The following is a 26,554-nucleotide window of genomic DNA, read 5'->3' on the forward strand; positions in this document are numbered from 1 at the left end:
TCTGCTCAGCCACATCTGTGACTGCACTTATTGTGGCTGGTTCAGAACACCTACTTGTGCCAAACCCAGGCCTACAAGACCTCCAAGATGTCTATGAGATCTGTACAAGATCTACAAGTTTTGTGACAAACCTCTTCATGCTCTGAAAGACATCTACAGGATCCAGGAGTCTATGGAAGTTCTACAAGATCTACAAGACTTCTGTTAGACTTCTACAAGATCTGCAAGATCGATTTTAAGGTCATGATAGGATTTGATTTGTATGCCATTATGAGACTGTTGAGTCTTGACTTGTGAAGATTATCAGATCATTGGTTTTTATACCCTGACAACTGTCACATTTTTAAATTCTACTTTAAAAAGATAGAAAAGTGCAGGTGCAGGACACAACTGACCCACATGTCCTTCTAGAGGTCTGAGAGTTTTCTACAAGACCTGCAAGTCCTCTGCCTGACCTCTACAAGATTTACAAAACCTCTGTCAGGATTTCTGACAGACCTGTACAAGATCTTCAAGTGTTGTGTTAAACCTCTACATGTACTACAACAGCTTTACCAGACCTATAAGATGTTCCTAGAACTTTACAAGATCTATCTATATTTACAAGATCTACATTCGAGACCCACAAGACTTCTGCAATTCGTCTGCCAGACATCTACAAGATCTACTAGAACTGTGCCGGATGGATACATATTCTATAAGAACTTTGCAATAGACCTACAAGATATCTGTGAAATCTGTACAAGAGCTGTCAGACATTTATTACATCTGTACAACTCTAATCACCACAAGGCTCATAAGATCTCTTTGGCGCTCTGAAAGTAAACAAGACCTTTGCAATGTCCCCAATAAATCTGTAAGACCTACCTTTCTGACACCAATACGGACTGGACCCTGTGTTCTTGGTGTACCAGACCTGCACATGACTTGAGGAGCATCACAAGAACACAAGAACTTTCCAAGAGTCCGAAAACCTTTCAAAAACTCTGTAAAGGCCATATGAGACCTACAAAATCTAAAAAAAAAAAGTAGCTATACAAGAGCTCTAAATGAGGCCTGTGAACTAGACTAGTGACCTTCATTGTGTTCAGCTGTTACTAATTATAATTTAGAGACGTCTGTTCAACTCTGCCGTCAGGTTAAATTTCTCTGTAAAAAGTTGGTGGGCAAAATATTAAAAAACACTGATTGTATAGTTTCTTCTTCTGTTTCTTCTTGTTATGTCCAGAACGTTTTAGCTCTGTCTCAATATGAATCAGTTTGAGGACCCATTGCTGCTGATCACAGTCACCTAACATGTCAGTCACTGCTCAGTGAAAGTGCTCAGACTGAACAGTAATTTACAAGCTCACGTGTCCTCTGTTACTGAGGGGACTGACTGTAATTTAATTACCTATACTGTGTACAAAAAATGACTCAGATGGTAAATCACATTAAAAACAGATTCAACAAAGATCCCTGACCAGATTTATATCTCCCTTTAGACCCCAATGGAATTGTAATAAAAACACAGCTCTCTTATTAGATCAAGCAACAGTAATGTGGCAGCAGTAGGTTGTGTTTTTGGCAACTTCTATGAATTTTTAAGTGGAAAAGTCATAGCACAGTCAGTCCTCCCCACTAACTTTTTGTGGCACTTCACCCTGGAAAACCTCCATCTCATATCTCATGTTTTTGTTGTTTTCCACAGTGGTGTTGTAGGTGGTGTGTTGGCAACTTACATGAGAAAAATCGCTGAATTTATTTGTGGAAAAGTTGCGTTCTGTTACACTTCCCCTCAGACAACAGTGCCTAGTGAGAGCTGAGGAGGTCCTGCTGTTTATAGCAGAAAAAAATCACAGATCTCAACATTGCTATGGATGTTTTTCTGTGTTTTAATACACTGAATGACTTCAATGATGTCTGCTCCCAGGCACTACAGTGAAATATACAGTGGGTGCTCCAGGGCTCTATGGGGTCTGGAGGGTATATTATATCTATATAATTTTACATGAATACATGTTATACCAAAAATGTTACAAAGATGTTGATGATAAATTAATGCTGTAGCTTAATATATGATGTAAATACATACAGTATCTTCCAGAAGTCAGATATCTGTTTGTTGCTTCATCTTCATCTTCACACACTCTGTTACTGCAGGAGCCTCCAGACAACCTTCAGGAACAATGGTTTAGAGTGTATAATAATTATTACGCACACTCTCTGTATCAAATAAAACATTCATCAACAACTGTATGTATGTTCTGCTTGAATTTGATCATATGGATTTTTCAGTGATTCTGCTCCACTAGAAACGAGGGCCTGAGGATGGTGATTAAATTTAAATTACTGTTGAGCACAAGAAACCAAACTGTGCAGATTGATCTGAAATTTGGATAACTGATTATTGGTTATCTGAGGGTGATCGACTCAAATTATTTGTTTGACCTCCTGATGTTTCCTTTTATGACACTGTAAGGCCAAAAATGTCTAACATTACTGAACAATACACAGCAGGGAAATATCAGTAAATATAGTGTAGGTCACTCTGCAAATAAATACATAGAAGGTATTCATTTCATTAATTCATAATTATTAATTTAAAATTGTAACTGTAACAAGAAATATAACTGAATATAAAATAAAATACTGTGAAGCAGGCTTTGGAGAGCTACCCGTAACCCACACTACCACTTGAAACTTTAATTTCTGTATTATAGCTTTCCAGATCTTCCCTATTAGTTGTCTCCTTTTCTCAGACAATATAGTGTCACCATGATAAGATAATGAATTAATAAATAAATAAATAAACTTGGAAAAAAAATATGATGATTGATTTTAAGGGCTTTTATTGTCCAGTTAACAATATTGAATTTCTTTGTGTGGGAGCAGTGATTGATAATGTTACATTTTTGTTACATTTTATTTCTGCGTTACAATAGCATAAGTCATTCCTATATTAGTCTCACAACGGAAAAAAATTCATGGTGTTACAGCATCAAAGTGTAATGAGAAAATATAAAGATGCATCAGTAAAAAAAAAAAATAAATAAAACAAAATAAATAAAATATTAAAATATAAGCAAGAGAAGATTTTTAAAAGAAGAATGTAAACAGAGGAAATATTAAAAAAAAAAATGAAAATAGGGACATATAAACAGGGAAAATAGTTACAGTAATCTGCTGTTTGGACTGAATAATTCTCACAAAATCCAAACCACTGCACCCTGTAAATGTACCCTCTGTTTTCTAAAAGGCACACAAACATTTAATCAGAAGTAATAAATCTTCTCTTAACAGTTTTGGGTTGTAGCCATATGGCTGAATGAATTCTAAGTCGTTTTGGATTAAGGCGTTAGCTAAATCACTGTAATGTAATGATGACTTAAAAACGTTGTTGTCTGTAACACTTGAATGTAGGCTCATTCTTAATGAGAGTAAGTTTTCTAGCATTTGTATTTTTAGATTTGTTAAATCAACAGCAAATCTTGCTGGTTATTTTGCTGAATGCGTTGTTTATTCCTCTTGGAATATTATTAGCCCATTTACATTCGTTTTATTTCAGTCTTTATTGATAAAACTTTTCAAATTAAGTGAATAGTCAATCGGTTTAGCGTTCCCGGTCAGGCGCTCTGCGGACAGCTAAACCCGCTGTGTGTGTGACGTGAAGGACCTCCTCCTCCGACACACAGCAGCAGTAATGGCGGACTTCGACAACTACGACGAGCGGGACCGGGCCTACAGCAGCTTCAGCGGCAGAGGGTGAGTCTCCGCTCCGCACGGAAGCTCCGCCGTGTGTCTCAAACACTAACCCCCGCCGGACCGTCGCTCTGTTCCCCGCTGCTGTCCGCCGCCGAGCCTCGGCGCAGGGCGGTCAGGCCCCGGAGCTCGTCCCGCCTGGTGCCTGCTGAGCGGGACGGGCCGGAGTGAGGGGAGGCCGCGGAGAGCGGCTGGGAAACACCGCGGTCCAGGAGCAGACATGCTAACTGTTAGCAGGAGGCTAAGGATACAAACGGACCCATGTGGCGGGGATTGGCCCGCAGCTCTGCGGTAAAACGCCGTTTATCTGCTGTGTGTTGGTGTCGGTTAACGTGAGATAAGAGGCGGAAGGCAGCGGGACAGGAGGCCGCAGCAGGTGGAGGTGGTGGCGGAGCTGCAGCTGCAGGCTGCCCGCATGGCTGCATCATGTGTCCGCAGCTGCACATTCATCCACGTAGTTACCAAACATGAGGCTGAGATCGATCAGGATTATTGGTTATTGGTCTGTTTTGATCCATATAGTTAATATAAGGTCACCTGCTGCTGCGTGCTCCGTTATTTATGCCCTGATGTGTGATAAATGGGACCAGCAGTGAAAAACTGTTTTTTGGGGATCATTCAGGATGTCTGCAGCTGCTGTAGGAAGTATAACAGCCTCAGATCAGGGACCCTCAACTTGCTTTGGGACCACTTTTGCAAAATGACAGGAGACAAGGGGCCAGTTAATAAACAAACATTGAAAATAAGGTTATTTATCAGATAAAATGAATAAACATTAAGATCCCATATCTCATTTTTATTTGAAATTCTTCTTCTTTTATTGACTAAATTAACTTTGTGTAAGGGTTAACTGGCCAATAAGCTATTCTTACTGTATATTTAACATCTTCATTGAAATGATATGGTATCATCTGGAAGTTTAAACAGCTGGAACCTCCATCATTAAATCACTGAAATGTTGGAATGATTCATAAACATTAAGGACTCTGACCAGGAACAGAATCAAGAGCTTATTTAACCTTTTCTAGTATGAAATTCACATTTAATGGATCAGAGGTATTTAGACTTCTGTGTAACTTTCATTCGTCTTCAGCTCATAGGTGTCTTCCCCTGAGGAGCTCACCGTCTGATCCTGCTGCGCTTTGCACAACCTGAAAGGCTGTCGCACACACACATCAGCCTCCTCTGTCACCAACAGACCAAACTCAGGTCTGAAATTAAGTCGTTTTTATGCCCATTCTGTCCACTTTGGCCTTTGATAAATATACATTTATATGGGCTTCCTGACCAAAATGTAGGATACTAAGGCCTAAACTTACAGAACAATAACAATAAGTGATAATTACAGTGTATGAAGACAAAATAGTATTAGTAAAATTAGCTGATAATGAGCCTGATCAGTTACTGCCAGTAATCAATAAAAACACACTTTATTAGACTGTAAATCATTAATCAAACCAGTAACTAAACCACCTTATCAGACTTTAGCAATTACCAGGTGTTTCTGTAGTTGTGGCAAAATCTTCTCACATTTGAATTTTTCTACCGGTGAAATGAAGAATAAGAACCTGTTATTGTAATCAGAAACTTTCTCAAAATATTAACTGAAAGTATTATGTTGAGAATCCTAAGTGATTGTTTCAATAAAATCTCTCATTATAGGGACAACGAGGCAGCCATTCTTGGAGAAAACCCACCATGACTTGTGCATGGTTCACACTCATCTAGCTAGGTAGCCTCAACCAGATCAACTCTGTATGATGCAGTTTAACTTCAGTTTCAACCTGGTCGGTTAACACTTTGGTATAGTGGGCTGAAACAGTACATAAATCATTAAACGATGGGATTACTTTTCATTCTTAAGTAATGTGGAACTAACAAGACCAACATCACAAAGAGACAGTGGTTTGAGTGGCAGCTGAAGAAAGGGATTTCTAACCATAGTTTTACTGATGAAGTAACTTTACACAACTTTAGTGTGTATTTAACATTACCTTTACTCTCCTCTGCGTACTCTCGCACTCTCTTTGTGAATATTAATTAGCTAGTGGTTGTCAGTTCCTGTGCTATTATGCTGAACATCCTCACTGGCAAAATTACACACAAAATTAGCACCAACCACGAGCACCATGTTGGTAAAATATGCACATGGCTAATAGTTTTGCTTCGCTCACTTTCACCAGTCAAAAAACAAACATAATCCTTTTTACCGTGTGTCTCTTCAGCACTGACACAGAGCTGTGGAGATGATGTGTATGGCTGTGCCAGACTCTGTCTCCTAATAAGTAAATATCAATATAGTTAACTAACTAAAGTTTTGTAATATATCATCTCTTTTCCTTTGTTGAGATCTTCTCTCAATAGGCATTTGTCTTTCACACGTACTACATGCTTGTCTGACGATGAATGATTGATAGATGACAAATCACGCTCATCAGCGTAATCCAGAGTGAGTGCACTTGAAAAATCCTGTCCCTCACCTGAGTTTATTCATTGCTGTGACATATTCTACAGATATTGACATTTAAACTGTAGTGCAATTTCTTTGACATTTTGGGTAGACTTGTATTTAGGCAATTTTCAAAAGGGTGTCATGTTGCTGGTATAATGTCAGTATGACTATCAACAGATCATTTTCGCTGTTTAAAGGAAAAATCTGAAATACATTTACTGTAATAAATCATAAAATGACCATGATGAGTCATCAGATATCAACATGGAAACATATTAAGTCGAAATACTCACCTCTCTTCTCCTTTTGAGATTTCCATTCAGGCCTGAAATAACAGTTTTGTATGACTCATTAACTTTAATCAGACTTCAAAGCAGAATTTTTGCTGAATGAATAAATGTCTGTTTATGAGTCGTAAGACATCATTAATGATCTTGTAAGAGGCGTAGATGTTCCTAACTGTTAAACTGAGCAAAATGTTAATGGAGTTTGGCAGGTAGTGAGATGGGCAGCCACTGAACTCCAATTCCAAAGTGTGTGTTTTCAGAGCTGTGGCTTTTGGTTAGGGAAGTCCTGATACAACTTTTTCACTTCCAATACGATACCGTATCGGCCGATACCAATATTGATCCGGTACGATATCAGCACGAATCATACCTACTTTTATTACTTATTTTGTAGTGTGGAATGTTAGAAAAGGCTTGATCAAGTGATGTTACTCAAACAGAGAACAATAGTCAGCAACCAGAGTCACCTATGGATAGAAGTGCTGGAGCGGAAAATGGACTGATTATCGGAGCGCTTATATCGGAGATTTTAGATGCAGTCCGATAAAATCCAATACTTGTTTTTTGATATCGGACTGATATCAATATCGGATTGGGACACCCTTACTTTTGGTTTCAGGATAATGGGCTGAAATTTACATTGACATACAACTGACAGAGTTATAAAGAGCTGATCAACTTAAAGTGGAGGACTTACCATTGCTTTTTCTTGTCAGTTAACAAGGTTCAGTGCATCCTGTGCTTCTGTGGAGCTCCTGCAGCCTGCCTGACTCTGGGGAGGAGGGGGCGGAGGAAACAATGCGCTTCAACCCTAGATTTCAACAAGGGCTGCACAATAAACCCAGTATTATCAAAATTACAATATGGCCAAGTGCAGTATCCAAATCACAGAACCAGAACCAAATCACCTTTTTAAGAGGAAAAAATATAATGAGGTACTGTAGAGCTGCAGAGATGACCTGGCCTGAAAATGATGTTCTCCAGAGGGCTGTACTACGAAGCAAGCTCAACACAGCCAGGCTTTCTTTGCATGATCTGGATCGACAAAGCCTAAAACCGCAATCAGAGATAACAGGTATCACGATGGTGGTTATCAACTCACTTTGTTAATCCAGGCTCTCATCTTAAGGCTTTGTGCGTGCTCACATAAAAGGGCCGTTTGTTAGGTCATTTGACTCTTCTTCCACATGAAATGAAGCGATCGCGAGCCACTTACTTAAGTCAAAATCATCAAGTTGTTATAATTAGGAGCTGTGGAAAACATACAAAATACATTACGGCAAAAAGCAACACTGTTGCTGCAAATAAAGCAGGAGAAGAAGAATGATGTCAGAAAATGACTGATCGACTAAATGCGGTCTTAATGCTGCGGTTTATTCTAACATGAAAACTGCACATTAAACAATAAAACTCCATACAGCAGATTTAAACATGATAAAGTCTGTCTGACACTGTCCTATGATGACAGAGACGTGGACATCACTGAAGTTTTTGACCAAACCAACGTAAAATGAGTTTAACTGATTTAAGATTGTCTGTGATAAATGATGATGAATTTTCTAATCAGTGATCTGAGCTGCAAAATCACCGAGACAAAACAGATAACAGTAAAAAGTCTTCAAAGTGTCTGTAGTTGTTTCATCATTATTTTAGTGTGTGGATTATATACGATGTCAATTTAAAGTGTTAATATGATCTGGAGCAAACGGGAAAAAACACTCTGCATCACCAAACTGAGGTTACCAGCATGACAGCGCGATGCAGACAGTTTGTACCGCTGTTTCATTTTTACATTATATGGATTCGTTAGGTGATATTACGAACATACAGCTCAACAACTTTTCAATGTTAACGTCCTCCCTCAGTTTAAAAGCTATATTGCTCATAAACAGCCTTGTTAGAACAATAATTAGTTAAAGAACGGCGCTTTTTACAGACGATTTAATCTGAAAAACTGATCATAACCTGCTCCTGACCAGGTTATGAGTTTGGCATAAGTTACCACGGTGATCTAGCCAGGTTAAAAGAGAGCCACCTTCGTGACACTGAAAATCCTGGCTTTAGACTCAACATAGCTCACTAACCCATTAATCTCGCTTCATAGTTACATGTTACATGTTTTATGGTACAGACCTCAATAAATATATCATCATGATTTTAATAGTTTTTTTTTTCAATAATAACTGTAATGCTAAAAATGATCATTCACACTGACCGAATCAAATTGCAATTACAATTTCAGTCAAACTTTTTTTTAACCATACAGCCCTAATTTCAACCTATTCAACAAACAGTCTACGGTTCCAACTCGCTATTTAGACTGCTGTACATATTTTTGCGTGTACAGTGGTTACATATCGGTCCTCTAAGAAACATTTGTGTCACAAGGAAAAAATAGGCGAGATGCCAAATCTCTGGAAGAAGCGGCGCTGCAGGTGTGAGCAGTGCTCCTCACACAGACTGTAACCTGTGAATATTTTCTGTGAGGTTCTGTGACACACACTCACTGCAGGGTGTGTTTTGTCTGTTACTTTGTTCAAGATGGCCACCCGGTACTGTGTCAGGGGGCCAGATGTGTCCTGCAGACAAAGATCTGAAGTTAGATTGTCGTAGAGCCACAACAATTAATCGAATAATTGATTATTAATCGATGATTAAATGAATCACCAACCATTTTCTTAATTTAAATGTGAATATTTTCTGGTTTCTTTACTGACAGTAAACTGAATATCTATTGTGGACAAAACAAGACATTTGAGGACGTCATTTTGGACTTGGGGAAAAACTGATTATGACATTTTATGGCCTAAACAACTTACTGATTAATTGAGAAAATAATCAACAGATTAATCAATAATGAAAATAAGTGTTAGTTGCAGTGTGAGTTACAGTCACTGTCTTCACCAAGACTTTTCACAGTGTGGCATATAAAAAAAAATCTTCACAGATAGAAGCTGTAACAAAATGTTTAGTAAGTGATATTAGGAGCCTTGTTAAAGCATCTATCTTTTTACATTTTCATGATTTAGACTAATATTTTCATTTATAATGATCAGTCTACTGATTGTTTTTGTTAAAATATAATTCAGTTAAAACTGGACTTTAAAGTCCAGGTGATGTCTTGTTTTGTTTGAACAGAAGTCCAAAGGTATTTCATTAACACTAACAATAAAAACAGGACAAAGAAATGTACAGAACCCTCTCACTTGAGAAGCTTAAACTGCAGAAATGAAAATGACTTTTTTCCCACATTTTTTGCTTGAAGAATAACTGAAGTGATGAATTGATTACACAAATAGATAATATATCCATTATTTGTGACTGATTAATCACCTTATTGGATTGCAGCTCATCAGTGAACAAATATGACATCAAGTTGAGTTGTCACATTATTGTCATATTTGCTGCAGTTTAATTTTGATTTAACAAAAAGATGACAATGTGTAAAGACCTTTGGTTTTGGTTTGGAATTGTTTTACTTATTATGAGTTAGGGGTGTGTGATATGACGATATTAGATCGTGAAGGATTAGAACGTGTAGACCAGGGGTCCCTAACTGGCGGACTGCGGTCCGAGTCCGGACCCACACGCCATCCTATACGGACCCGGACCTATAACCAATAAATTATTAAGAGATTTTAAATTTTGACGGGACGCTTCTATTTTAACTGGCGCAACTTTTCTAGTCCTTCCAGCGCTGGTTTAGCTGATCAGGAAACACACAGACCAACTGCAGAGAAGCTGCGTGTGGAGGAGACTGTTGTTAATGACGGAGTTTATTACAACAGAAACTAACGTGATGGTTAATGACATCGACACCAACCAGATGCGCTTATAAAATTAAACAATTGTCTATACGTAAAACAGGAGAGTCTGTGTTTCTCTGTGAGAGACTTTCAGACCTTCTCACAGCAGAGTGAACAGATGAGGGAGGAGAGGAGGGCAGACTGATCACTAATCAATCACTGATACTCGGACTGATTAAAAAAATAAAAATGCCAAAATTGGTGACAAACCAAACCTGGGTGTCCACACAAATAAAGTCTTTGTGTGAAACACTGCAGAGTGAAACATCGTGCTGTTTACAGACAGTCTGCTGTCATTAGTTTGACAGAGACAGAGGGTCGTGTCTAGAAGGGAACCCTAGACCTGTGAAAGATCGTGCGAGTTTGATTATTTTAGTAGAAATATCAGACACAAATCTCGCGAGAGTTGTGCAAATAAAGAGTTACCTTCTAGACAGGACCGAAAAAGCTGCGCAGCTCAAAAAATAGAAAATCATGTTGTGGTGTCGATGTTTTTAATGTGGCAGGCCGCCATAAATAAAACACTATTCACTGATCCACAGAGAGTCACTGAAACACTGATCACTGACCTGCTGTGATGGAAAAAATACTCGCATTCTTTACTTAGGTTTTTGTTACATTGTGGTATTAGTGTTTTTACGTAATTACAATTTAAATATTTTGCATGTTATTGTTTCCTTTTTTGAAAAATCAACATTTTTATTGCTTTTGTTGTACTTTAATGGTATTTTTTTAGTACTAAATACAAACCTGCAAACTCATAAGAGGAGAAAAAGGTGTCATGTTGGTAAACCAGTCCTCTGTCCTCTGGGGGTCTGGGAGTGTCTGTCCTGCTCCAGAAGAAACATGTTGTGATTTTAACATGTTAACAAAACATTCTGGTGACTGTTTCAGTTAAAAGAGTTAGTTCACTCTTCTGTTTGTGGTTTCTGCAGACATTACTACCTTTACTTTTACCTTTGTGCTAAAGTAAAGTAAATACAGTAAAAGTAAATCTACATTGAAAGTAAAGTTACTTTACTGAGTATTTTTACTTTAGCAATTTATAGTTGTTCATTTAATAGACCTGTCTTATTTTCTAAGATCTGATTAATTGCCAGAATAATCAATAGATTATGCTTTAATTTTACTGGTCTGGCCCACTTGAGATCAAATTGGGCTGTATGTGACCCCTGAACCAAAATGAGTTTGACACCCCTGAATGTTGATACAACTACTACACTACTTCAGTATTTATCGCTCTAAATCATAACACAAGTTAGACATTATGATGTTGCCGATGTTTAAGAAATTTTCTCTAACTGGACCTCTTTGAATTTTAGTTAAATACCCCTGCTGTAGAAGATCTGCCAAAGTGAGGAGATCGTATGGATCTTCTAGGTCACATTCTATAAATTGCAGTTCTATGCTGGTGCACCGACGCACCAGATGTATTTCGTTGTCAACCTGACCGACCAATCATAGCAAATTACAGGCAGTGACGCAATTTCATACCCTCCTCCTTGTTTGTGTGTGTAGCGGTATCCCCATGGAGGGCCATGGCTGAAAGCCAAACGGAGGAGTCGGTTGCTAAAAAAAACTCCACTTCCATTATATGGAATTGATTTGGCTTTTCCCCAAATGACAAAGTGCAAACAAAGGTAATTTGCAAAGTTTGCACAGAGACGGTTCGCACATTGGATGGCAACACGATGAACGAGCGAGGGAACCGCCGGCGGCACCGCAGCCAAAGGCAGCAGCTAGACCCAAACAGACAACGTTAACACAGGCATTTGAGAAAGGCACTCCGTATGAGAAGACAAGAAAGCGGTGGAAAGAGGTAGCAGAAGCAGTTACCTTTTATCTTGCAAAAGATATGGTTACGTTCAAGACTTTTAGGACTGTTTTACAGACAGAAATGGTTTGGTTGCACTGACCAGAAACTTGCAAATTAGTCTCAAAAATACACGTAAGATTGTGATAAAATTGAAATGGTGATTTTATAATAAAAAAAACGTGATATGATATTTTTGCCATATTGCCCACCCCTATTATGAGCCATATGTTTACAGTTGTTCACAGTTTTATGATTGTTTTTTTAGACTACACACAGTTAGTAGAAATGTGAGCAGATAAAAAGATATGAAATAGTGATTTAGTCCAAAATGTTGATGAATTCATGTGAATGAGACACTGCTGTGATTGTCCTACAGTCCAGCAGAGGGCAGAAGTTCTCCTTCTGTTTGATCTGACGTTTACATCCTTAACATTCACTGTAAAGACAGACCCATCATGGCCAACTGTTTGTGTAACACATCAGTCTTCACTCAGAGGAGGGGGACTTACCTGTCAGAGGGAACAGCCTCAGGTGAACGATGGTCTGATTGGACTCTTTGGTTCTCCTCTGGCACTCGTTGTTGCACTTCTGCAGTGCTGGAAGAAGTAATCTAAGTAATCTGAGTATTCTGAGTGGGGCTGAACAACTTTCAAATCGCAGGAGGTTCAATATTTGAGAAAAACACAATTTTTGTTTGTTTGAGACATGCTGGCCTGCACATCAGATACTACAGACCAAAGAAAACATTTTAAAGATCTGCAACTAATGATTATTTTCATTATCAATTAATCTGTCAATCATTTTTATGATTAATTGATTAGCTATTTGGTCCATAAAATGTTGAGCAGTGTTTTCGAAGTCCAAGATGCTGTCCTCAAATGCCACCGGAAAATATTTGCATTTTAGGAGCTGAAGTCAGAATGTTTAATCAAAAAATTACTCAAACCGATGAATCGATAATGAAAATAGTTGATGATCATTTTAATTATCATCTATTGATCGTTGCAGCTCTATACTGAAGTACAGTCAGCAGTTCTGCGTCGTTATAATTTCATCTTCTGAATGTTTCAGTGTTTGTGCTTTGTCTGAATGTAAAGGAATAGGTTGACTTTTTGGGAGATGCTCTTACATACTTCATGGTACTTTTCTCAGAACAGCTGTGGTGGTTTCAATCATTTTTATTTTATCTTGAGGTCATAAGTTAAATATTTCCTTATCTTGGGATAAAGTTAAGAGGTGACAAACTCACCTTCCAGCACTTTTTAAAATAAACATTACTGATAAAAATGGTACATGTTGAAACTGAGCAAAAACTGAAAACAATTGAGTTTTTTTATCCAAAAAATAATCCACATGAAACTACAATGTGTTGTTTTTTTTAAATCTTCATTTGTCTTCCTTCTGACTGTCTTCAGCGGTCTTTATGCTAAGCTAACTAACCAGCTGACCAGCTAACTCTCAGAAAGACAGAGAAGGATTTCACTAAGTGTTGAACTGTCCCTTTAACTCTGCAGTCTGTGTTTCACACAGGGATGGATCTCAGATGCTGGTTCTGCTGATGTTTGTTTCAGCAAATGTGAGAGTTGCAGGTAGTCAGAGCAGACTGACAGAAGTGTGTTTTTAACGACGAGCAACACAGTTACCTCCTACAGGATGCTTGATCATTTTCAGCATGGATTCATCTGCAAATTATTTTCCAGACTGAAGAAATTATGAAACAGTGAATCCCCCTGATTTCAATCCCTGTTTCTATTTTCTACTACTCCAATATATTTAATTAATGATACATTTAGTTACTTCATCTATCCTATCCCAGCTTACTTTTATTGTTTTCTTGATTGTTGGGTCATGAAATGTCAGATAATGTCTTGTTTTGTCCACAACTCAGAGATATTCAGGTTACTGTCAAAGAGGAGTAGAGAAACCAGAAAATATTCACATTTAAGAAGCTAAAATCAGAGAATTTAGACCTTTCTTTCTTAGAAAAAAATACTCAAATCAATCAATCGATTTTCAAAATAGTTGGCAATTAATTTAATTGATTCATAATCTATTAATTGTTGCAGCTCTGAAATTGAACTTCACAACAATGTATAAAAATGAGTTTAAAGGACTAATTTATTTTAGAAGCATGTTTTGTTTAGAGCTGCAATTATTGAAATAAACTGAATTAAATTAACTGCCAACTATTTTGAAAATAAAAAAATTGTTTTGAGTCCTTTTTAATGAAAATCATCCAAGTTCTCTGATTTCAGCTTCTCAAATGTTTTCAGACAATTTATGGACAAACAACTTATTGATTGATTGAGAATTGATGATGAAAACAATCATCAGTTGCTGACAGAGTTTTATGAAATTCTCTTTATATCCCAACAGCAACCAATAAATCAAATGCGCTGAGGAAAAAAAGAAAATAGACTGATATCTGTGGCTGTGGCAGACTGTCCATCACTTCATTTAATTTGGTTCATCAATTATCAAAAAATCAGCTATTGTTTTCATAACTGATTCTCTTTTTTAGTCATTTTTCATGCCAAAAACAAAATCTCAGCTTTTCAAATGTGAGGATTTGTAGCTTTCTGTCTTAAATGAATTTTTTGAGGTTTGGGCTGTTGATCGGACAAAAGAACATTTGAACTTTAAGTTGTGTTTGTGACTAGAATATAGAATCAGTGAAAATAATCAGCAGATTTTTATAAAATTTCAGTCCTAATTAGATCATGTATAATAGCAGAACTGTCATAGGAGACATTTTACTGCAGGGAGTACTTTTACTGTGAGTACTTGAAGTACATTTTCCTGATTATACTTGCATACTTTTACTTGGCATTTTCAACATGGGACTTTTACTTTAACAGAGTATTTTTACACTGTGGCACTAATATTTTAGTATTTGTACTCCTTCCCTTGTAACCTTTTATATTTCATAGTGTCCTCCCTGCTGACAGGTGCTGTATTTATATATCAGGAGGTGATGTCACCTTGTAGTTTTGGGGCGTGGTGTCTCAGGTTACATCACAGATTTTTTTGGCCTCTAGCGGGCAGAATACTGGGATTTTATCTGAACAAATTAAAATGGTTTCTATTGCAGTGACCACTATAAAATATGAGCTGTAGATTATAAGAAGTCTGTAACTGCCATTTACAAACTCAAAGAAGAAACAAAATAATGATTAAAATCAGGAAACATCTCAGTTAACAACAGTAACAACCGGACTCTGGTCTGTACACCATATCCCATGATCCTCTCTGTCTGTCCCCCTGTCAGGCCCCGTGGAGGCGGTGGCGGCTCCGGAGGCCCCAGGAAGCAGAAGGAGCTGCCGACAGAGCCCCCATTCACGGCATACGTGGGAAACCTGCCATTCAACACGGTGCAGGGCGACATCGACATCATCTTCAAAGAGCTCAACATCCGCAGCGTCCGATTGGTCAGAGACAAAGAGACAGACAAGTTCAAAGGTCAGAGGGGTTTATTGTCTGTGTCCACAAAGGTTAATAAAATAACAAAACACACAGCAGAGAGAGGACAGACTTTGTACCTAGTGTGGTCCACACAGGACGCCATAGCCTCATCAGCTCTGCTGTTCATCAATCAAATTCTGAAACTGTGAATGTGGTTCTTTTTTTTCCACAGTGCAGACAAACACCTGGTTAAAAATGCAGTATAGACCTACAGATGTGCTGCTGCTGTTCTGCTATAGAGCATAAAGTTGGGAAGATTTAAATCACATAAATGCACAGATAGTTCCAAATGTGTTCTCCATTGTTGAACAGCAGCTAAACAAGTAAAGCTTCAAAGACAGTAAGTCTGTATCTCACCTTCACTCTCCTCTTCTCTTTATATCACAGTGAATTTTAAAAGAACAGTCATCCACATCTGCAGGTCTGTACTGTATTTTTATCCTGCTGTTTGGCTGCACGGTGTGCAGAGTTCACAGTATCAGAGAGCAACCCTGAGGGCCTTCTAGTTCTTCAGAGAAGGCCTAACATATAATTATTCCAAATGTTATAGTTAAATCTATTTGATTTATTTCATTTAATTACAAGGCTGTTCTCTTCTAAATCTAATTCAAGCCTCATTTTGTATCAACTTTGCTTCAGAAATGAAAGGGTTACTGTCCTGAAAATGGGTAAATTTAACCAATCAGATTTTCTGTTGTTGTCTCTAGGTAGAGAAAGTTTAGAGCTGCTCACTCTTTGGTTAGGACTTCATCACTGGGACAGAATCCACAGCCTGTGAGTTTGTTTAGAAAGTGACAGGTGAGTCAGTCAGTCAGTCAGTCAGTCTTTCCTGAAGGACAGAGATGTCTCGCTGAAGACAAAGCAGTTGAGATTGGCGCTGTTGCTAGGTGGCTAACTTGATAGCGCTGCATTTTTTGCGGTGAACTTTTGCAACGTAGCAGAGCATCTGTAAAGGACCGAGTTATTCAGGAGACTGAAACTGCGCTCACTCACGAATTTGTTAGAAGACGATTTTCAGTGACTTGAAGCTTGATTTTTAAAGCTCCTTCCAACAGAGCGCCTCAGCAGACAGAGCTGTGTTGGTAGACAGAAATAATAGAACTGAAGATCTCAGCTACATGTAACTGTGTGTGGGGTACTGAAACAGAGAAATATGAAACTCAGAATGATTCATGTAGATTATTACAGCTGTTCATATCAAACACAGACTTCATTATAGTTATTATTTATCGCATTACTTTCTCTGCTATCATTGTGTGGTGTTTGCTGCCCTTTCATCATTGAATCTGCTCTGATCATCAATCAGCTGAGCAGAAGGAGCCAACTGGATGCAGTGCTGTGCACACAGCTGCTGCAGTGTGTGTGTGTGTGTGTGTGTGTGTGTGTGTGTGTGTGTGTGTGTGTGTGTGTGTGTGTGTTTGAGAGAGAGGGAGTCAGAGAATTGGACAAGATGGACAAGGAACTTGTTTTTAAAAGTTTTAAATGAATTACGACAGTCTTACTGCACCTGATCTTGTTTGTTGTTGAGCCGTACAGAATGAAGAAACAAGGCGTACAGACTGATGAATCCTAGGGTTCCCTTCTAGATTTTTTAAATTTAACATGCATAAGAGGTGAAAAACATTCTCATCTGATAACCGTTAACATCCCTCTGTGGTATATTGATAAATGTTAATGGGAAGATTATTCAGTGTGTGGGCTGAATGCTTGTATTTTTGGAAACTTTCCACCACCTCAAATCACTCAGACCACATACAGATCACATTTTAATACCAGGTGTGAACGGGGTCAATAAGCTGCACTTTTGTAGTTTTGGGCTGAAGAATTTGCTTGATGCAGATGAATCTTAAACCTGCTTCAAAGAATCTAGACTTGTTATCCATGTTAGGGATGTTCCTAGAGACCAATGTCCCTGCTGATTAAATGCAGATTTAAAGAGGGGTGCTGTCTGATGAGGCTGCAGCCCCAACTAGTGGCAGGTGGCTGCGTAGCACCTTAGACACAACAGTCAACTGGCGTTGTGTGTGAATAAAATATTAATAAACAGTGTAACAGGCTAGTATTTCTGGTGCCGACTAGTGAGGGTGGCGACTAATTGTGCACATCTCTACTCCACGTTTAAAGAACCAGAGCCCCGTCTGCAAACTGGATTCTGACTGTGTCCTCTGTTTTTGTGTCTCCTTCAGGTTTTTGTTATGTCGAGTTTGACGATTTGGAATCTCTAAAAGAAGCTTTGACGTACGATGGTGCTGTGAGTATCAGAGTCAGGATTTTACCTTATTCTGAAGAGGTCAAAACTGCAGCAACACTTGAGCCTGACGAGGAGCACAAGCTGAAACATGTTGGACAATTTTATTCTAGAAGTGTTGCAGCAGTTTTAACGTCTCCAGACATAATTCTTCAGTCTGACTGGAGTCAAAAAGCACATTTAGACCCAGGATCTGCATCGGTTTGTGTATGCACTGTGTGTCTGTCAGTCTAATGTGACCTCTGACCCCTGCAGTTGTTAGATCAAAGGTCACTGAGGGTGGACATCGCAGAGGGACGAAGGCAAGAACGAGGAGGCGGCGGCTTCGGCTTCAGGAAAGACGACGGTAGAGGTACGAACACAAACAGGAAGTAGATCACTGAGCTGGTATATAGGGGGGGGGTGTGTGTGTGTCCTAACAGCTGTTTTCTTCTTCTTTCTCCTCCAAGTCTGAAAGTAAACCTGCTCAATTGATCAGTCAGTCAGTCAATCAATCGCACTCATCAACCTGTAGATCTGAAACTGAATTTTGGTAACAATTAATGTTTAATGTTTTTATTTGACCTTTGACTTGGAGGAGGATGAAAACTTCATTTTTCACGCTTCATCCTGTCATCATCTCATCCTCACCTCACAGCCCCTCCCCCTTTTCTTCTCCTGTAACTGGTCCAGAGAGACAGACAGGTCACCTGGAGATGAGCGACATGTCTCCTCATGTTGACCTGAGTTAATTAGAAATATTAAACTTGAATTCACCTCCTTCACTCAGAGTTTAGCAGCCTCTTCTCGCTAACACCTCCTCTCTGATTGGCTGATGGACGACTAACAAGCTCCGCCTTCTTCAGTGCCGTTCTTCCTGCTCCTTCCAGAGGGAGGCGGTGCCGCTGCAGCTTTCCTCTTGTTTCCTCTCCTTCCTCCTGTCCTCTCCTTGTCTCCCCTCCGTGTCTTCCTGTCCGTGTTAAACTCCCCATGTCCTCTGCAGGACGAGGAGGTCCTCAAAGAGGTCCCAGAGGAGGAGGAGGAGGAGGAGGACGCGACTACCGTGATGACTTCGACCACCAAGGAGGAGGTGCGGTCAGAGAGTTCAGCAGCTCAGGTTGGACAGCAGCAGATCCCAGCCAGCCAATCAGAGCAGTGCTGGGCTGCAGCCAGTTGGCAGGAAACTAAATTAAACTAAATTAAAATTTGTGTTTAATCGACAGGGAAATTAGTCACCGGGATTACCTCTAATGTCCTGTAGATACCCGGGGGTATCACTCTGCACCACTTGTGAAGACCAAACAATTCTACTAATTTCAGTTTTGTGTAACTGCAGTGCTCCCTATGGGTAAAAATGCATTAAAATTTAAAATAGGTATTTGGGGTCCTTATGTGCGTGTCTGATGCTGCAAGCCACACCTCCAAAACTTTGGTTGCCTAACAACATAAACAGATGAAACAATTAAAGAGTTGTGTTTTGGATCATCCAAATAAAACAGAAATATAATGTATATAATATATTTTAAAAAAAAATCAAATTCTAATGTGGTGAAAATGATCAGTCTTGCTACTTCGTTCCAAAACAACAAAACAAAATAAGGCATTGCGCTAAAAAACATACATTTAAACTGGCTGAGGGCAAAATGTTAGTGAGCTGCTGTACCACGTTTGATTGCCTCAGTATTTATAGTCCTCAAGATATGGGATGAAAAAAGCCTTGGCATCCACATTTTCTTTTGATCCGTGTGTGATTATGGTGAAAATTATATGTCTCTTCTTCAAGTGAGGACAGAATCTTTATGTCAGCTTTAGTGTTTATGTCAAGTTTAGTGCCTCTAAACTGCGAGATGAGTCAGGAGAATAAGAACCACTAGTTTGCAAGATGTGCTTTTAAACCTTTGTTCACCTACATACACAGGTCAGATTGCAACAGAAATAAATCAAAGACCAGAGGTGGGATGTAACAAAGTACAAATATGTCATTACTTAAGTAGAGTTTTCATGCGTCTGTACTTGACTTTTCTAAAAACTTAATTTTTATTCTCTATATTTGAACACAAATATCTGTTAAGTAACAGACACGTTACTTAAGTTTAAATGACTCTGAGGTGAATTGCTGATTATTATTTTGCATCATTGTGCGCCGCCTTCCAACATCAAGACTGATTTTAACCTAAATGGACGCAACAATAAGACATAAAAAAAGACGATTCGCTGGTGGATCCATCAGAGGACATCACACAGGACAGACGGAGACAATGCAAAAGACGTAATGAGATGAAAACAGTGAAAAGACATATAACACGGAACTTGATTAAAATGATGTAAGGAGATGAAAACAGCACATCAAGATGAAAACAGCATAAAAAACATAACTAGTAGGTCTATTGATTGATTTGAATTTTTGACCCAGTCTTAATAACAAGGTGTAACCACTGAAAACAATGTAACAATATGAAAAAGACCTGAATGTAACAAGACCAAAACTACATAAAATACATAATGCCAAACAAGATATGGAACCAGACAAAAACATTAAAATCAACAAAACAAGACGAGAAAGATGTAATCAGACAAAAGCTACATAAAAATATAATGAATAAAAAGTGAGAGTGGTGGCGAAAAGCTGAGGTTAAGTTAACTGAAACAGTCCTTCAGAGGACAACTTTACTTTTATACTTTGAGGACATTTCAGAGCCTGAACCTTTTCACTTTTACAGCAGTAAACAAGTTGAATCAGTACTTCTACTGCAGTAAAGACTGTATGGACTTTTGTCACCTCTGCTGAAGACATAAAAACTTTGTTCTGCTGAGACAAACTGCAGCTACATCAAACTAAACTTCAATAAACAGGAAGTCAGACAAGTTAAACCTCAGTGGTGGTTTAACAGCTGGTTTTCTCAGTTGTCTGTCAACAGTCACTGTTGACCTTTAACCCCCTCAGAACCTGGCTTCACCCCCTGAAGCTGCTGGACACCGTCCCATCCCCCCCATCACGCCTTTCACCTCGACCATCTCATGCTCATTGATCACCTCACAGGTTCCAGATGCTGCAGGTCACCTGAAGGCGTCTGTCTGCTGTCTCACCTGTCTGTCTGTCTGTCTGTCTGTCCACCCACCTGTCTGTCTCAGCAGGTTATAGGGATGACGACTACATGGGAGGGCGGAGTCGAGGCGGCGGTGGCGGTCGCCCCGGTGACAGAAGGGGGGGAGGCCCAGGAGCGGGACGCTTCAGAGACGGACCCCCCCGCGGAGGAACGACAGACTTCAGGGAACCGTCTGAAGGTGACGCTGCATCCTGTCCGCTCGTCACAGTTTTACACTTTTATGTTCATTCAGTCAGTTTAGTAATTAATATCAAATAACTATTAAAAGAAGTTTTCATTATTTTTGAAATTCATCTCATGTCATTGACAGGACTTTTCTGTGCCAAAACTCCTGTTACTGTGAACCATCAGAATTAACACTAGAACTGCTGAGGCGCTCATTTTAACTGTTGTCTAATGTGCAATATTTAATTGAGTAAAAAATTAAAAAATAAATTCTATAAATCACACAAAAGGCAAAGAAAATGTGATTTCAGTAGTACACAATTATGTACAGACAGTGTCTCAGTTATAGTTTGTTTTTTTCACAGTTGGAGATGCATCTTTGCTGCTTACCAGCTCAGCAGGTATCTGTCAGGAAACTTTACACGTGTCCCGAATTCCAGTAATTCACCTCCATTTAAGTATAATGAATCTAAATGGTCTAAATCAGTAGAATAAGTAGTGGAAGAATTTGAGAAACAAAGTAGGGGAGACCAGGGACAGTTGTGACACTTTTTTTTTTTTACTTAGAATATTTGTTCATTGCATAAAAACAAAACAAAGGGATGGAGAATAGTGGAATACAAGAAAGAACAGACATACATGACACGCACGCATACAAAAATTAAAGTATTTGTATTAAAATTAAAGATGAGCTGGATCGTATCAGAAACGCCTTCACTGTGTGCTGAATTCTTTTTGTTTGTTTGTTTGTTTATTTGTTTGCAGAGGAGCGTGCACAGCGGCCTCGGCTGCAGCTGAAGCCTCGGACCGTCTCTGAGCCGCTCAACCAGGTCGCCAATCCAAACTCTGCCATCTTCGGCGGAGCCAAGCCGCGAGAGGAGGTGATCCCCAAGGACAAACATTAAGAGACTGAAGGCCATGAGGGCCGGGGAGGGGAGGGAACGGGAGGGGAGGGAGGGAAGGGAGGGGGGACACTGAGAGTGAACAGATAGAGAACTTTAACAAGGAAAAACAAACAAAAGTAAAGAAACGCCAACGGGATGAGTTAAAACGCCACAGTTAGCATTCCTTCCTGACAGACAGCGAGCGAGCGGACACCGCCCTCCTCTTCTTCTACTTCTTCTTCTTCTTCTTCCTCCTCTTCTTCTTCTGCTTCGTCTTCTTCTTCTTCTTCTTCTTCCTGTTTGAGTTCAGTTTGAGCAGAATATTTATTCTTAGTCGGAATAAAGATGAAACACACTCTGACACACTGATGAAAATAAACCTGTAAACACAAACACAACGAGCAGCTTGTGAATGCATGTCCAAACGTTGGGTTTCTCTGCCCCGCCCCTTGCCCCGCCCCCTCACCTCCACCTACGCTTACTGTGATGTCATACCTGCTTCGTCCCATAGCCCCGCCCCCCCTCCTCTGACAGAAAGAAGCCCAGAAGTTGAACCTGTAAAGTCATTCTTTTGTATTTTGTAGTCGTTCAGCTGCAGCCACGCCCCCTCATCCTGATTGGTCAAATCAAAGACAAAACCTTTTTCTTTGTTTGCTGTCGCTCGTTGCCGTGGTAACTCATCACTCAGATTTTCCAGCTTTGATTGAAGGAGTCTTTACATATTTTTGTCCTGAAATCCTTCTTGGCGTTTGTTTTAAACTGCTTGTCGTCACGGGTGGGTGGGGTTTAATCTGTGTCAGGACAGACTGCTGGCCCTCGACAAGCTCCGCCCCCACAGGTATCTGCAGTAGACTCACCTGATGGAAAGGGTTTTTTTTAAGATAAAAAGAATGCTGACACCTGACGCTCCAGGGTGATGATTTCTGTTCCCATGATGCACTGCTGGTAGGACTACCTGTTCATGTGACTCCTCTGTAGTTAACCAATCAGAATGGAGGGCTGACAGGCTGAAAAACAGATGTTGCGTTCATTGTCTGTGGGATTTTCCTCTGTTTGGCTTCCCCAAAAACAGCCACTGTAATGCTGCATTCAGGTCCTGCAAAGAAAAAAAGGGAAAAACAGTTTCCTCATAGAAGACTGACTGCTGGAAATGTATTCATTATGACTAATAATCAAATTTCTAATATTTACCAAAAAAAAAAAAAAAAAAAGATGATGATGATGAAGGCTCTCCAGTGTCTGTCTGCAGTTTGTTTCTGCCTCTAGAAACCAAAACCTGCAACAAAAATACACTACAATCACAGAATCTGAAGCTTTTTATTTTGTCCCACACACCCTGAACGCAGCACAGTTTAGTCACTGGCGTGGCCTCACTCTGATTGGCCTGAAGTGTCATCTGAGATAGGATGCATGTTTGTTTGTTTTTTAAAACAAGACAAAGCTGTCTCGTCCAATCAGATGTAAGCACGAGATGTCCACACTGAACACAGGTCATTAAAAAGCAGCTCTCTGATTGGCTCATTGATCCACACTGAAAACTTCACCTGAACTGGATTAATCTGAAAACAGAGATGAAGTGTCTTTTCCTTTCTCTTTTGTGTTTTCTTTTCTTCTCGCTGTAATTATTGTTAATTTTTCAGATTTTCTTTGTCTTTCAACGATGAACACTTTTACTATAAATGCTTTTTCAGCATTTTACAGCCAATCGATCCCTTTTGATCCCTTATCTTTTAATTATCTGTCTGAAGAGATGGTGGCGCCAACACACCCTTTATACACTCCGATTAACAGAAAAGACACATTTAAATGAACAGCAGACAGAAAGAGGGAAATAAGGAAGTGAAATGAGAGAAGGAGAAGAAATAAGTGTCTCGTCTTCCCTTTTAACCTTAAGTTTCATTCTGTCTTCTTTGTTCCCATCTGTGTCTTCTCAGTTTTATTCTTCCATCCCTCCCATTTTCATCCCTTTTTCTCAGGCTTCCTTTATTAACCCACTTGATCAATCAGGAGCTGTTTGATCGATGGCAGGAAAGGAGAGTTTATTGGACAAAACAGTGTTCGTGGGAGGGAAGGAACGGGCGAAGAAATAATGAAGGGAAACAAAGGGAACAAAGGGAAATAACAACAAACAAAAGGGAGGAAGTAGAAGAGACAAGATGAAAAAAATGTTTCTCTTCCTTTTTATGCTTAAAGCCCCTGGAAACCCAAATCCACGACGTCAGTTACAATACTAAGCATCTGAAAATGATTTTAAATTACTTTTAATCCAATTTTGAAATATTGTCATTAATTTTGTACATTTTCCTGATATTGGGTTATAATTGGCATTGGCATTATTAAAAGTACACATTTAATTCAGTGAACCAGTCATAAAAAATCCACATCTGTTGTTGAGTTTTTTTGAGTCTGAGCCATGTGAAGCTTTTATACACTCCAGACTCCATTGACAAAAATGATCATTTAACTTCACAGGATAGAGGAGTTACTGATCGACCGCTGCCTCAATTCACAGCAAGTGATGTTAGTTCACCTCTGAACTAACCCTTTAAAATGCTTGAAGTCACACAGTAACACCACTAAATTAACCAGTCAGGGCAGCCGAAGACCAACAACTCCTGTCCTCTGCGAGGTAAAATGACTGATTCTGTCAGTGGAGTTTGGTTTGGTTTATGAGTGAGTGATATTTGGCTCATACAGTGACGGCTTTCTGACAGCAAGGTAAATGGGGAAAATACTGTAAGCAGCACATTTAAGCACCTCCTGATGGAGGGTCAGAAAGTGATCTAACATGCCCACAGTCTGGAAAAAAGGTCAAAATAGCAAATTGAGCTGTTTTGAATGTTTTCACTCAGTTTTTTTTTCTTTTGGATGCTTAATCTTTGACATCATAAATGCATTTTTACTCTTTCAGGCCAAATTTCCAGAGGCTTTAATTTGATTTTTTTCCCTTCCTTTGTGCCCCCTTTTTTCCTTCACCTCTTTCTGCTCTCAACCTCTTCCCTTCTTCCATCTGTCTTTGTTTGCAGTCCTGATTTATTTAAATCAGCAACCTCATACTCCTGACCAGACGGTGGCGCTAACACATCGCGTGTCCCCCCCAACAGAAAAGAAGAAATTTAAAGGTTTTTGTGCTGTTTTGTTCTCTCAATTCATGTAGAAGCCGACTGCCACCTTTTTGTAAAAAATGGATGAAACAAAGTTTTGATGATCTGCGAAGTCCAAATTCTTATCGTACAATGAAGTTTATCAGTTCTGTTTGTAACCTTTGCATCATTTCTGGAAGCTGAAGCAGAGCGTGGACCGTAAACCTGGTCCAGGTGAACGTTTTCAGGTCTCTCCTGTGCATCAGTGTGGATCGGGGATCAGGATCTGGTCTGTAGTGGATTCAGGTCATCGGGATCTAAAGCTTCAGTCAGTGGTCTTTGGTCGCTTTCGGTCTGTGTTGCTTTGAGAACGTTTGTGTCGCTGATAAAACAGTTTTATTTGCTTTACTGTACTATAGAATAAAAACGGCTGTTTTAACTTTTTTTTTTTTCTTTTTGTTCATTTTTTTCCTACACTGTTTATGGCAATAAAACTATCATCATCATCATACATCAACCAATAATGTGTTTAATTTCAGGGTGAGGGGGGGTTGATTCCTCGTTTTTATTTTTTCATCCAAATGAAAGAAGAATAAAGAATAAAGCTCGTTCTGTTCCGCTTCTTTCTTTCTCTCCGTGTCTCTGCACACAGCATTTGTTTTGTGGTTTTTATGAGACTGTGTCACATGTTGATAACCAGGGGTTATTGTGAGATTATGACAGGATTAATTAATCAATTTCCAAGATTTTCTGACATTTTATGGACCAAACAACTGTCACTTAGTAGAAAAAATGTTAGATTGATCACTAGTTGAAAAATCTGTCCAAATGTGGAAACAAGTGGAGTTCATGGATGTATGTCCATAGGCAGGATAAATGTTTAAAAAAAAAAAAAAAAATCAGTTTTGATTATTATGGACATATTTCTGACCACAGACTCTGGATGACACATTAAAATCATTGTTAAATCACTTAAATCTTTTTAAAATTAATAATGTTTTTGTCATTGATTCTTTTTGGAAGATAACCATGGAACAAGCATGATACATTGCTGGCTAATAATCTATAATAATGTCATTTTATTTTGTATTAATAATCTGAATCTGCAGTAAAAAGTACAATATTTCCCTGTGAAATGCAGTGGAGTAGAAGTATAACCGAATATGGAAATACTCAAGTCAAGTACATGTACGTAACTGTAGTTAGTTATGTTGGAATAAAGTTTTCTATAAGATAATGTTTATTGATCCCACACTGGGGAAATTCAGTCATTACGAGAGTTCAAGGATCAAAGTACAGGTAGACAAAGAGTGAGTGAAAAATAGAAACACAAATAAAATGTAAAACAGAAAAAAAATTATTAAAAAATGATAGATTCACAAACTATAAACATTTATGAATAATAATTGCACGCATGTAGTACACACTGCAGCAATAAGAGAAAAAATATAAAATAATAAATTAATTAAAAAATAAACAGTTGTGTCTTATGAGATGCAAATTGTGGCCTTCCGTGTGTGTGTG

General features: G+C 38.9%; 1 protein-coding gene across 5 annotated transcripts; it reads left to right on the plus strand.

The window, feature by feature from the left end:
* The first annotated feature begins 3,584 nt into the window (after positions 1 to 3,584).
* On the plus strand, positions 3,585 to 25,642 carry eif4h (eukaryotic translation initiation factor 4h). Of its 5 annotated transcripts, none has more exons than XM_084717701.1 (9): positions 3,585 to 3,744; positions 15,371 to 15,561; positions 17,751 to 17,815; positions 18,068 to 18,164; positions 18,795 to 18,908; positions 20,927 to 21,076; positions 21,429 to 21,464; positions 21,829 to 21,944; positions 24,974 to 25,642. In XM_084717701.1, the coding sequence occupies exons 1-9, from the start codon at positions 3,683 to 3,685 to the stop codon at positions 24,977 to 24,979; spliced, it is 837 nt and encodes a 278-aa protein (XP_084573827.1). In that variant the 5' UTR covers positions 3,585 to 3,682; the 3' UTR covers positions 24,980 to 25,642. The 5 variants fall into 5 exon arrangements, with proteins under 5 accessions (XP_084573827.1, XP_084573828.1, XP_084573829.1 ...); XM_084717702.1 differs by having other exon boundaries at positions 18,795 to 18,881; XM_084717703.1 differs by lacking the exon at positions 21,429 to 21,464.
* Positions 25,643 to 26,554: the final 912 nt, after the last annotated feature.

This window comes from Lutjanus erythropterus, chromosome 4 (genome assembly GCF_056507025.1).
Source record: "Lutjanus erythropterus isolate fLutEry1 chromosome 4, fLutEry1.hap2, whole genome shotgun sequence".
In the NCBI taxonomy this organism is placed as follows: Eukaryota; Metazoa; Chordata; class Actinopteri; order Lutjaniformes; family Lutjanidae; genus Lutjanus; species Lutjanus erythropterus.

Coding starts and splice junctions, on each gene's coding strand:
- eif4h (XM_084717701.1), top strand. CDS start 3,683: ATGGCGGACTTCGACAACTACGACGAGCGGGACCGGGCCTACAGCAGC. Junction 17,816..18,067: donor CTTTGACGTACGATGGTGCT/GTGAGTATCAGA, acceptor TGACCCCTGCAG/TTGTTAGATCAAAGGTCACT. Junction 21,465..21,828: donor GCTGCTTACCAGCTCAGCAG/GTATCTGTCAGG, acceptor ATTTGTTTGCAG/AGGAGCGTGCACAGCGGCCT.